Genomic DNA, 13,312 nt, shown 5'->3' on the forward strand with positions numbered 1-13,312 from the left:
CCGTCTGGCTAGATACCACCTACACATCAGATATTCTACCGCCAAACAACTATTCAGTATTGTTGTGTTTCGGTTAAAAGGGTGAGTGAGCCAGTGCATTACAGGCACAAGGGATATAACGTCTTAGTTCCCAAGGTTGACAGCATATTGACGATGTAAGGATTGGTTAAAGAATCTTACACTAATCATCAAGTGGCTCATATGCTCGTCCGCCAAACAACAGCATAAAAAAATTGTATACTTAAATATGCAAGCCATAATCTTGGGTTTGTTATACATATATTTTTATTTATATTCTTGCAGAAAAGATGGCGACCATCGAAGAAATCGAAGAGGAAGCTCAGAGAGCGAATAATGAAATTAAAAAAGAAATTTCAAGTGGAAACTCTTTGGTGCAGAAGTTTTACGAAGATGCCGTTGTTTTCATCACCGGCGGGTCGGGATTTGTTGGCAAACACATGATCGAGAAAATTTTAAGGTGCGTTTTCTCTATTTTTATTTGTAATTTCTTGCTGTCCTGCAATGAATCTTTGTGTGTGTGTGCTATGGAAGGGAGGGTACGATTTTGGAATTGACCAATGAACGCACGTTGATAGAGTTAGCCGTCAAATTACACTGTGTGACATTGTACGCGTTTGAATTTAACAAAAAAGATATAATTGTAGCCTAAGTTACTTCCTATTATATCATTTATCTGTGAAAGTTCTGTCAAAATCGGTCCAGTCGTCCCAGAGATTAGCCGGAACAGACAGAGAGACAACCGACAAAAATTGTAAAAAAAATTATTTTGGTATATGTACCATGTATACATACATATTCATTGAGTAAAAAACGAATGGAGAAAGGAATGAGTACATAACAGGAAGTCAGAGATTGGCACCAATAACCGTTATGCGCAGGAATGAGGTCCATGTCGTGAGGAAGGTCTTAAGCATGGATGTAGATGGATCAAGATATATCTATCTGCATATCTGAATGGATTGTGTGACAGACGATATGGCTGAAGTAATGTTACTTGTGAGATTAGACGGAGAGGTATGGAAGAAGAAGATACGCTGCGCCGACCCCAAATAAACTTGGGATTGAAGCAGAAGACTGTTGATAAATGGACCAGTAACACTAAACGTAGAGTCGAGATGGCCCAGCGGTTTAAACTCGTGCATCTTAATCGATGATTGCGGGTTCAAACCCAGGCAAGCACCGCTGACTCATGTGCTTAATTTGTCTTTATAATTCATCTCGTGCTCAGCGGTGAAGGAAAACATCGTGAGGAAACCTGCATATGACAAATTTCATAGAAATTCTGCCACATGTGCATTCCACCAGCCCGCATTGGAACAGCGTGGTGGAATATGTTCCAAACCTTCTCCTCAAAGGGAGAGGAGGCCTTTAGCCCAGCAGTGGGAATTTACAGGCTGTTGTTGTAACACTAAACGTATAACTAAGAGGCAATAACCTTGAAGTAACCAAACATTTAACTTAAATAATAAATTCTATGTTTCAATTTTCAGATCATGTAATGTAAAGAAAATCTATATTTTACTTCGAGTTAAGAAGGGAAAGCCTATTCAAGAAAGGCTTAAAATTGTCCTAGGTGACTTGGTATGTTATATATTTTATTTTTATAACCATCTAATTGTTCAAAGTTACAGTCAATAAATATGCGTCAACATCACATACATTACTCTGATCGCCATTTAAGTAGCTAAAGCTCTTGTGTTATGGAAAATCAGGAGTAATGACGGTACCAAAAACTTCCAGACCCAAGACAACATAGAAAACTAATGATAATCTATATCGACTCGGGCGGGAATCATACCCGGGACCTCGGAGTGGAGTACCCATAAAAACTGGTGTACACACCACTCGACCACCACAGAGGTCATCAAAATTTATGTGATTCTCACTGATGGGATATGGTAGGAAAAAGATTAAGTGCGGCGTCCACGTCTCTACGTGCTTTCCTAATCATATTTAGCACCATGTAATTTTTAACTTAGATGATCGATCTATTGTACCAATGCCAAACCTAGTCGGATATCTACGTATATCCAAATGAAACAAACTATTATTTAGTGCAATACTTTAATAAGACAGAAACTCTAAGAGGAAGATTATTCTGAATTAATTGAGATCCATACAAATCACATCATAATGTTAAAGGAATATATGTTTAAAGGTCTATGTAGATTAAGATTATATTTGAAATAGAAAACAATGGCACTTATGACGTTAAAGATCCATGAAAATATTTTAATTTTAGGTTTTTGAAGAACTGCTTAAGGAGCAACCGAATTTCGCTGATAAACTTCAGGCTATTGAAGGTGACTGCAGCGAAGATAACCTTGGCATTGATGAGAAGAATTGGGCGAAGCTCTCTGATGAGGTAACTTTGGTTTATCAGTAGGCGTTCTTATCTTATAACCTTCCTTCAAACGAGGCCTGAAGCTTCTTGCCGGCATAGAGAGTGGCACATTCTCTTCTGTTCCTTTCTGTGCTCTCTTCGCGAGCCGAGATATCCCAGTGGTTAGAATGCGTGCATCTTAACCGATGATTGCGGGTTCAAACCCAGGCAAACACCACTTTAAATATGTGCTTAATTTGTCTTTCTAAATCATCTCGTGCTCAGCGGTGAAGGAAAACATCGTGAGGAAACCTGCATGTTTCTAATTTCTTCGAAATTCTGCCATATGTGCATTCCACCAATTCGCATTGGAACAGCTTAGTGGAATATGTTACAAACCTTCTCCTTGATGGGAGCAGAGGTCTTAGCCCAGTAGTGGGATATTAACAGGCTGTTACTAATATTTTACTGTATATCAGTAGACACATTCACCTCTTATAAAATTAAATTAATAAACGTGGCATGAAGCATCTTGCCGGCATAGCGAGAGCAGTTCGTGCAGTCCATTCCCTTTCTGTGCCGTCTTCCCCTTTAAACTCCACTACCACTTACCATCTGTTGGACTGGTGTTATATGCTTACACAGATAACATATGAAAAAATCGATGGTAGCAATCATTCCATATCTTTTCCGTCACGATTGTAATTCATCTGTTGTTGTTTAATTTTAATTTGGATTAATTTATTATTATTCTTTGTTCTTTCATATTTTTGGTCATAATTTGTTGTTATTATCAAGATACAATAATGGAGGAATGTAGTTTTTTTTTTTGTAGTGGTATCACAATGTACATTAATTTATTTCCTACTTTTTCTTAATAGTTTGTGAATATGCCGATGCTGTATCGAAGTTCTATGAATAAAATTTATTGCCAATATTTTCAAGCATAATTCATCTGACGACTAGTACTTTATAAAATCTCTTTCTTCTGTAGTTTTATAACCTAAATTCAATGTTATAGGTCAACGTAATATTCCACTCAGCAGCAACGACAAATTTTCGGGAGAACATGAAATCGGCGACTTTCATCAACATCAAAGGGACTAGAGAAATACTAAGACTAGCCAAAGCTTGCAAACACTTAAAGTTAGTATATCATTCTTTTAATATTTTATTTTCATTAGGACAACCAACAGTAGACACAAAAAATAAATTACATGTAATTTCAGTAGTTCGGGATGGCCAAAATAATATTATCGTTTTACAATTATGCTCCAATCTCTCTATCTTTTGTTACAATACCACGCTATCGTCCAATTGTTTTCTATTGACAGCTCAATCATATATATAATAATAAATAGTGTTACATAAATGCTATGCCATCTAAGACAATATTAATTACAGTTTTACAAATTATTGATCAAATAATTACAATAATCATTGAATACAATAAAGTAAGTTCAATAGCCCCTGCTATATTCATAATATGCAATATTAATCTGTTATAAATTATGATATAGAATCAAATGTCATAACACCATATTGAAGGCTAGGGTAACTCTCGTAACATACATTTCTCAGTCTATTCTAGTAGTCTCATCGTTCATTAGAATATTATTGAAAATATAAATTAAACATTTTTTAAACTAATATTATATAATAATAACATACAAAAACAGTAAAAAATAAAAATATACTATTAAAATTGAGCACAAATAAAATTCTTTATTTTTTATTGATATACTATAATACTTACTTAATAATATATATAATTATGATGACCTCCGTGGTGGACTGGTACACCGGTTTTCATAGGTACGCCATTCCGAGTTCCCGGATTCGATTCTCGGCCGAGTCGATGTAGATCATTAGTTTTCTATGTTCTCTTGGGTCTGGGTGTTTGTGGCATCGTTACTTCTGATTTTCCATAACACAAGAGCTTCAGCTACTTACATTGGGATCAGAGTAATGTATGTGATGTTGTCTCATATTTATTTATTTATTTAATGTTCCCAGATCGATAGTCCACGTGTCTACAGCATACAGTCACGCTACGAGGAGTCGTATAAAAGGAGATGTAAAAGAAGGTTTCTACAAGAGTCCAATTCCTCCTGAGACGATGATAGATCTTGCTAATAACTTGGACGAAGATAGGCTAAACACTATGATGAAGCCGTGAGTATTTTGTTTATATTATAATCATCATCATCATGTCGGCGATAAGACGTCCACTGCAGAACATAGGGCTCTCCTAATGATTTCCATCTTGACCGGTGAGTAGCGGCCTGCATCCAGCGACGCGGGGACGCCCTACGCTGCGCTTGCCGGTACATGGTCTCCACTCGAGAACTTTTCTGCCCCATCGGCCATCAGTCCTTCGAGCAATGTATTATAATAACGAACTTTTATTCGTTAAGCATATACGTCGAATAATCAGGGTTACTAATTATTTTGGGGTCGAGTTAGCTTTTACAATGGATTCTAGGAAAGGTTCTATATGTATATCTAGGTATTCACATAAAATTTGGGTATCTGTTTGTAATATTACACGGTACACGGTACATATACCAAAATAACATGTTTTGCCTATCTGTCTGTTTGTTCCGGACAAAACAGTTGGGCCGATTTTGATGGGACTCAAGATTAAAACGATGTAATGCAGATATTAAATATAGCACAGAATTTGCTTATTTACGACATCACATTAGAAACTTCTAAAATTATCAGCGTTTCTTTGCTATATTGTCCATGTTTGATATACAAAAAACTTCAAAATAAATAAAAGAAAACTGCATCAAAATCCGTTGCGTAATTTTAAAGATCTAAGCATACTGTAGTGTAATAAGTAGTATGTAAGTCAGATGGCGTATAAATATTAAGATCGTTGCACTAATTGATCAGTAATAAATCATCTTCTTCCAAATACACTCGTTTCAATAATATAAGTCCCCTCATGGCGACCCTGCAGCTGACAGCTCTTCATCTTTCGCAGCTTGAATCGCCTCGTTTAGGTGTTTGTAGTTGCGTGCTGCAATAATTGTACTTAGTCTCGAATTTCTTAGACCGTCAGAAAAACGTTGTATTGCGAATCGCTCATTAATAGGTTTTAAAATTTCGTATTTTTCAGTATCGCCGTCTACCTGAGCTATCGTTAAATCTGCAAATAAGTTTTCTATCTCGGTTCCAAACGGTTCTATAGTGCGATATCCCTGAGATACAGTTTGTAGCCGTGATTGTATTGCAGTAGGACTTTTCTTCACCAATAATTTGTTTTTTAAATCCTTAATTAAGCCTTTTGTAGAACTGTATTCGGGTAACATTCGTAATTTAGCATTCTGTGACAGCGTACTTTTTAAAACAAATGTAATTAGTAATTTTTGACCTGATGATGACAACATATCCGAATACATTTCTATAGAGTCAATGATACCTTTAATGCTGTTTTCGTTATTATTATATTATTCATAACAGGAATTAAACTACATGCTGTTTTCAAATCGAACTCCATTTTTAGTTCAGGATTCGAACACGTTTCGCTAGAATCACTGTCACTACTACTCATATGACATGCAGGCTTAGAACATAAATTGATAATTTGTGAGTAGTATGACTTTATTTCATCGCTTATTGAAGCAATAAATGCAAGAGACTTAGGCTTTATTTCTTTAGAAGTAATACATTGGATTATATTCGAACTTTTCTCAAATATTTTCTCAGTTTCCGCTAACTTATTTTTTATAACATTACCTTGATATCTTAACTTTCCCTTCTTAATTAAATATTTTCTTATCAATTTAAGTTCATTTAAACATTTAACTAAATCATCTTCCATTCCCTTATAACAACATATTAATAAAAGAAATACATACCAAGTATATTAATTCACTTACGAGTGGTTACCATGGTAGGGGCTACGACCTGACACATTGCAATATGAAACTCTTTGTTTACATTATACATACTTAATCGATTAAATAATATTAATAGGATACATTTATTTTACTAGATTCTACACTAATTCGTTAACAAAAAAAACACCTTAAAGTTTATAAATAGTCATTTTAACAGTTTACTGTTTATTTCTGAAATTTTATTGGATCACTTTACAAAACACTCACGCACTTTTTATTAATATTAAATATAAACACCTGGTTTTCACGCACTTCCTTCGTAATTCTAATGCCGTCACTTCTCTACTGGTTGGGTATGCCTCTTGCGCGCGTTGAATGATCGTCTTAAGTTGTTTTGCGTGATCTCATCCGATATCCAATTTTTATGGCATTTTTTGTACTTTTTATAAATCAAGTACAGTGCTGCAATGCCCAGTAGCACACAAATAACCAATAAAATTATGCTGATTGTAGACAGATGCATTCGTATTTCTTCAACTTGTGCCTGGTTCGAGCCTGCGGCATTTTGATTTAGAAATACTGTTTCTTTCTTGACACTGGATCGGCACATAGTTATATATTTTTTTTTTATTTTGTAAACAGTAACGAAGAATAAACTTAAAATTCTACATATTGCTTTAATTTGAATTTATATCCAATTTTTCAACTCATGGTCCGATTTTGGAGCTGCAACACTATACTGCGATCAAATTCGCGTCGCGCCCCAAATCCTGGCAGGGTCGCCATGAGGGGACTTATGTTATTGAAACGAGTGTATTTGGAAGAAGATGATTTATTACTGATCAATTAGCGCAACGATCTTAATATTTATACGCCATCTGACTTACATACTACTTATTACACTACAATACATAGGGATAGACGTCAGTAAGCGATTTTGTATATAGTGTGTAATGATTATTAAAACCGTTGCTTTTAGATTCTTGCAAGAATGGCCAAATTCCTACACATTTACGAAAGCAATCGGTGAAGATCTGGTGAGAGTCATAGGGGAAGACTTACCTATATGCATCGTTCGACCGGCTATTGGTAAATATACGATATTTTATATGAGCCGGAAAGTCACTCTTTTATCTATCACCTAAAAAATTGTAAATAGCGTTAGATTATAATCTATCTCGCGCTCTTGTAAGCCGTCTAAAGATTATGAACATTTTTTCGCCTTGCAATAAAACATATACAATTTCGTTAGTTCATAATATTTCGGTTAGGTTACACTTTTTGTAACTCAACTGAAATTTACTTCCATAGATTGTAAACTATCGAGAAATAATTCATTTAATTGTAAGCAGTAAGTTACAACAACAACAACAGCCTGTAAATTCCCACTGCTGGGCTAAAGGCCTCCTCTTCCTTTGAGGAGAAGGTTTTGGAACATATTCCACCACGCTGTTCCAATGCGGGTTGGTGGAATACACATGTGGCAGAATTTCTATGAAATTTGTCACATGCAGGTTTCCTCACGATGTTTTCCTTCACCGCTGAGCACGAGATGAATTATAAAGACAAATTAAGGACATGAAACAGCGGTGCTTGCCTGGGTTTGAACCCACAATCACCGGTTAAGATGCACGCGTTCTAACCACTGGGCCATCCCGACTCCTCAGTAAGTTACAGATAAATTATAATCTAACGGTACAATTTAGTACAATTTTACGGTGACATATAAACCATTCGATACCTTCACCAATTTTGTGATGATATGTCCCTTGTAACTACAGATACACTGGTATATATGATCCATGGTGATATATCACCTATGGAACCTACATAGGTATGAAGCACTACCGACAAGTAAAAGATCGTAAACTGATAAGTTGATTTAATGGTTAAAACAATATCCATTTCCTCAGAATAAACATTCCGCATACTATTTCACTCATCACCCTGTCTCATGATTCGTTTCTTCATTTCTAAAGAATATCCTCACCAACCATGGCGAGGATATCGCTTCAGTGAGAATTCCTGAGTGATTAATAGCTGATGACATAGATGTCATGTCAAGGTTGGAACTTTCATGATAATGGTTTCGTAAGCAAATATAGGTTTATTCAGCAATTAGTTCAGAAACCGGATCTAAGTGTATATTATGATAGTAAAAGTTATAATTTATTTCTTTCCAGTGATATCTGCGTACAGGGAACCAATGCTCGGATGGCTTGACGACAAAAATGTTTACGGACCAAGCGGGGTGAGTAAGCTAGCATGTTTAATACGGAGCGAGGTCTTATACGCCTATTATATAATGCGACTAAGAAAAACATAGATTACTCTGTCGCGCGGAGACCATAACGTATATTTGATATATTGTGGGAAAGAGATAAATGTATTTATATGATAACCTGATGACTTGGTACCAAGTATTCATGGACTTAATTTTTTAAATCTATCTTGTGTTCAGTGATGAAGGAAATGGTCATGAGATATGCATCTGCATCTGACCAATATCGTTTAATAAGACCCTGGAAATTGTTGAATATTTAGAAGAAATTTTGTACGTTGAAAGAGCTGATCTTAACCGATGATTTCGGGTTCAAACCCAGGCAAGCACCACTATATATATGTGCTTAATTTGTATATATAATTCGTCTCGTGCTCGACGGTGAAGAAAAACATCGTGAGGAAACCTGCGTGTGTATAATTTCATCGAAATTCTGCCACATGTGCATTCCACCAACCCGCATTGGAACAGCGTGGTGGAATACGTTCTAAACTCTCCTTAATGAGAGAGGAGGCCTTAGCCCAGCAGTGGGAAATTTTAAGGTTTCTTTACGCTACTTTTATACGTTGTGCCTCTAAAGTACTTTTCTATTTTTCAGATAATTCTTGGACTCAGTCTCGGCGTGATGCGTACTGTTATCGCTGACAATGATATCAAAATCGACTTTGTGCCAGTGGACATTGTCAGCAATGCCATAATAACCTCAGCCGCGGAGACGCATGCCAGACACAACAGAGGGGAACGCGAGCCAATTATTTATACAGTCAGTGGAATAAGGAATCCAATGTATTGGAGTAAGTTATTTAATGGAATGGCCCAGTGGTTAGAACGCGTGCATCTTAACCGATGATTTCGGGTTCAAACCCAGGAAAGCACCACTATATATATATATATATATATATATATATATATATATATATATATATATATATATGGCTAATTGGTGTTTATAATTCATCTCGGAACACCACTAAATTTTCATGTGCTTAATTTGTGTATAATGCATCTCGTGCTCGATTGTGAAGCCAAACATCGTGAAGAGACCCGCATTTGTCTTATTTCATAGAAATTTTGCACATGTATATTCCACTAACCCGCATTGGAACAGCGTGGTGGAATATTATCCAAACCTTCTCCTCAAAGTGAGAGGCCTTAGCCACGCCGTTTTTAAAAAGGGTGTTGTTATTAAGATATAGTAACAGTTATCAATTAGTAAAATTAGTTACATTGATTCCAAAACTTCATTAAAACCTGATTAAAACTAGCGCAGAATAGTAAATATTGTCACGGACAATTAAAGGTACAAACCAACAGTATCAAGCCTTAGTTCAGATAATAATGACTCTAATTAAAAAAAGAAATGACAAATTGGAATGTGTGTTGTAATAAGTCTTAACTATTTCCGTATTTCAGGGGAAATAGGTGAAGTTTTGCAAACTAAAACGAGGACCATACTTCCGCTGAAGACGGTGTGGTACTGCAACGCCGTGGTGACCCCACACAAGCTGATATATTTTATACTGACGGTGCTGTTACATTATATTCCTGCGATCATTATCGACGGATGCTGTATGTTGGTCGGGAAAAAAGCAAGGTATTATTAGGCTTAGTTGCATTACCATAAAATATGTTCATTTTATTTTAATAAATACAGATATCTTATTTTTTTTTTGAGGTCACACTGTTCCAAAATAGCCACTGAGAAATTAGTCTGAATTTAAACCCGCATTAGATATCAAAGATTCAATAGAAAATGCCTTCTTGAAAAACTTAGTTTCAACTGTTATTTTTCAGATTCCTTACCTTGTACAGATCTGTGCACAATCTCTCGTCAATATTTTCTTATTTCACGAATAACGAATGGAAATTTGAGGATTCGAACACGCTGCGTCTCCACAACGGCTTATCGACAACAGATAAAATAATCTACAATTGTGATATGTACTCCGTTGACATGATGGAAGCTGGGTTCGTTTGGTCTTATGGAGTTATAAAATATTTAATAAAAGACGATGGAAAGAACAGAGATTACGCTCTAAAGAAACAACAGCTCTTCAAGATATTACACTATATTATACTTCCGTTGTACTTATACACGGTTTACAAACTAACTTCCGGTGTCATTTTATTTATTTATTTCGCCATCGGTATGATTTGTAAATATTTGTATTTAAATTTTTAGATTTAACATTTTTTCCCTTGTATAAAAATCACAACACAACTCAGATTTAGCATCGGCAAAATTCGGACCGATCACATCCGAATGAAGCACGCTCTCCCAAATTATCAGTATTTATTTCTTATGTGAATATGATCTTTACACAAACGTAATAACTTGTAATATCGCACGAAAATATATTCGTCAATTTGACACGTCGATTTACATGCACTCGCTTTCTCGGGTTGAACTGACGCGAGAATCTATAGCGACGAATAGCGCAATAGGGAGCTATTTCTATTGGTTGTGTGAATTGTCAGTAATTGGTTTTATTGTATTTGCCGATGCTACATCTAAATTGTGTCGTACTATACGTAATTAATACATATTAGTGACAATAGTTTGACGTCTGTCACTAATAAAAAACTTTGACGTTTAATTGACATTTTCTTGTCATTGAATATTTACATAAGATTATATTGAATGCATTTTAAACGCCAGCAGAGCTGGTATCGTGGATATTAGTTGATTGGAATAGTGTTATATTTATTTATTTTATCTGTATAAGGGAACCAAAAAGTTAGAGATAAAATTAATTAAACAGGAACGTAAAGTAGATCATAGACCAATGAAGTTACCACGTTAAGTAAATAAGTGTAATGCTGGCAAATCATGTATCAGTATCATTGTATAGTATAATTAATTATATATTATAAATAAAGATATAATAATGATTTACACTTGTATTTTATTTAAAAGTAAAGTAGTAAAAGTCTAAAAGTACTTAATTATTTCGTCGAACGCGCTTCGTCATGTGACAAGAAGTGGGGGTATGTGGGACTTACTATTTTTTTTTTAATTTAATTTACTACATCCACAGGCTCGCAGATGCTTATTTTACATTTTATATTAAACATTTTGGCGTTTTATATTTTATACTAAACATCAGCAGATCTTCGTTGGAAATCACTCTTGTCGTCTTCTTGGGAGACGTGGTGGGCCACGTCTCCCAAAAAGACTGACATCTTATTATACATAATCTATAATAAATAATATATAATAAAAATATTAGGTTGGGGAAAAAGTCTTTTCGCATATAGTATGTATGAACTTGTAATAAAATCTCTTTGGTTATACCATTTGTATCTGGCTGGTTTTGGTATCATTAAAAAGTTTTAATTTTAAAGAAGGCACTTCCAAATTCAAATTAGGAATTTGTGTGATTTTCATTTGTTTTTGTTGTTGTTAAAATGAGTGAATCTGAAGAAGAAATTCGATACATTTTAAAATTTTACTATAAAAAAGGTAAAAATGCAACTCAAGCCGCGAAAAAAATTTGTGATGTTTATGGACCTAATGCAGTATCTGTGAGAGTAGCGCAAGTTTGGTTTAAGCGTTTTCAAGCCGGGAATTTTGATATCAAAGATGCATCTCGCTCTGGTCGCCCTGTTACGGACAAAATGGATGCCATTTTTGAAAAAGTGGAGCAAGATCGGCATATTAGTAGTTACGATGTAGCTGAAGAACTGGCAATTTACCACAAAACGGTTTTGACTCATTTGAATAAAGCTGGGTACACAAAACAGCTCGATATATGGGTGCCTCATGAACTCACTGAAAGAAACCTAATGAACCGTGTACTCATTTGTGATTCTTTATTACGACATAATGAAACCGAACCATTTTTGAAGAAGCTGATAACTGGTGATGAAAAGTGGATCACATACGACAAGAACGTGCGAAAAAGATCGCGGTCAAAGGCCGGTCAAGCTTCACAGACTGTGGCAAAACCCGGATTAACTCGCAACAAGGTAATGCTGTGTGTATGGTGGGATTGGAAGGGCATCATTCATTATGAGCTGTTACCGCCCGGCAGGACCATCGATTCAGAACTGTATTGCGAACAATTGATGAGATTGAAGCAAGAAATTGAGAGAAAGCGGCCAGAATTGATCAACAGAAGGGGTGTGGTTTTTCACCATGACAACGCTAGACCTCACACATCTTTAGCCACTCAACAAAAATTACGAGAGTTCGGCTGGGAGGTATTAATGCATCCGCCGTATAGTCCTGACCTTGCACCTTCAGATTTTCATCTGTTTCGGTCTCTGCAGAATTCCTTAGGCAGTGTCAGGTTAACATCACGAGAGGACTGCCAAAACCACTTGTCGCAGTTTTACGATCAGAAGCCCCAAAATTTTTACAGCAATGGGATCATGTCACTACCAACAAGATGGCAAAAAGTTATGGAACAAAATGGCACCTACATACTTTAGTCAAATGTAAATAAACTATAAAAAAAACTTTTTGAATTTTCATATAAAATACGAAGAAACTTTTCCCCTAACCTATTATGTAGCAGTATATGTGTAATTCGTATTACTACAATCCAGCGGGTCCTGGTCCGCGCTTGATCAGAGAGAGCACGGCCTCGGCGACTCTGATGTCACGTTTATGTATAGATCTCTTGAGGCTGTGCTCTAGGATGGTCCTTTCTGAAGCACCCGCCGCTCGGCCGATGAATCTGCCGATAGCGTCGTCGCCATCGTCCGTGTAGTAGACACAGGTGTTAGTGTGTCTAGTAATTGCCACAACTGCGTGAGGAACACTTTCGTGAATACGGAGCCTCACATTTTTCGACTGGACTATGATAACGTCGCCGTAGGTCTGTCCCTGAG

The 13,312-nt window shown here is 35.9% G+C and overlaps 1 protein-coding gene across 1 annotated transcript; it reads left to right on the forward strand.

The window, feature by feature from the left end:
- Positions 1-306: 306 nt before the first annotated feature.
- On the forward strand, positions 307-11,372 carry LOC124542043 (fatty acyl-CoA reductase wat-like). Its single transcript, XM_047119999.1, has 10 exons — positions 307-478; positions 1,512-1,602; positions 2,264-2,386; positions 3,366-3,490; positions 4,361-4,519; positions 7,175-7,284; positions 8,379-8,446; positions 9,075-9,270; positions 9,890-10,070; positions 10,271-11,372. Exons 1-10 carry the CDS (start codon positions 309-311, stop codon positions 10,656-10,658), a joined length of 1,611 nt encoding a protein of 536 aa, XP_046975955.1. The 5' UTR covers positions 307-308; the 3' UTR covers positions 10,659-11,372.
- The last annotated feature ends 1,940 nt before the right edge of the window (positions 11,373-13,312 follow it).

This window comes from Vanessa cardui, chromosome 29, assembly GCF_905220365.1.
Source record: "Vanessa cardui chromosome 29, ilVanCard2.1, whole genome shotgun sequence".
Taxonomy (NCBI): domain Eukaryota; kingdom Metazoa; phylum Arthropoda; class Insecta; order Lepidoptera; family Nymphalidae; genus Vanessa; species Vanessa cardui.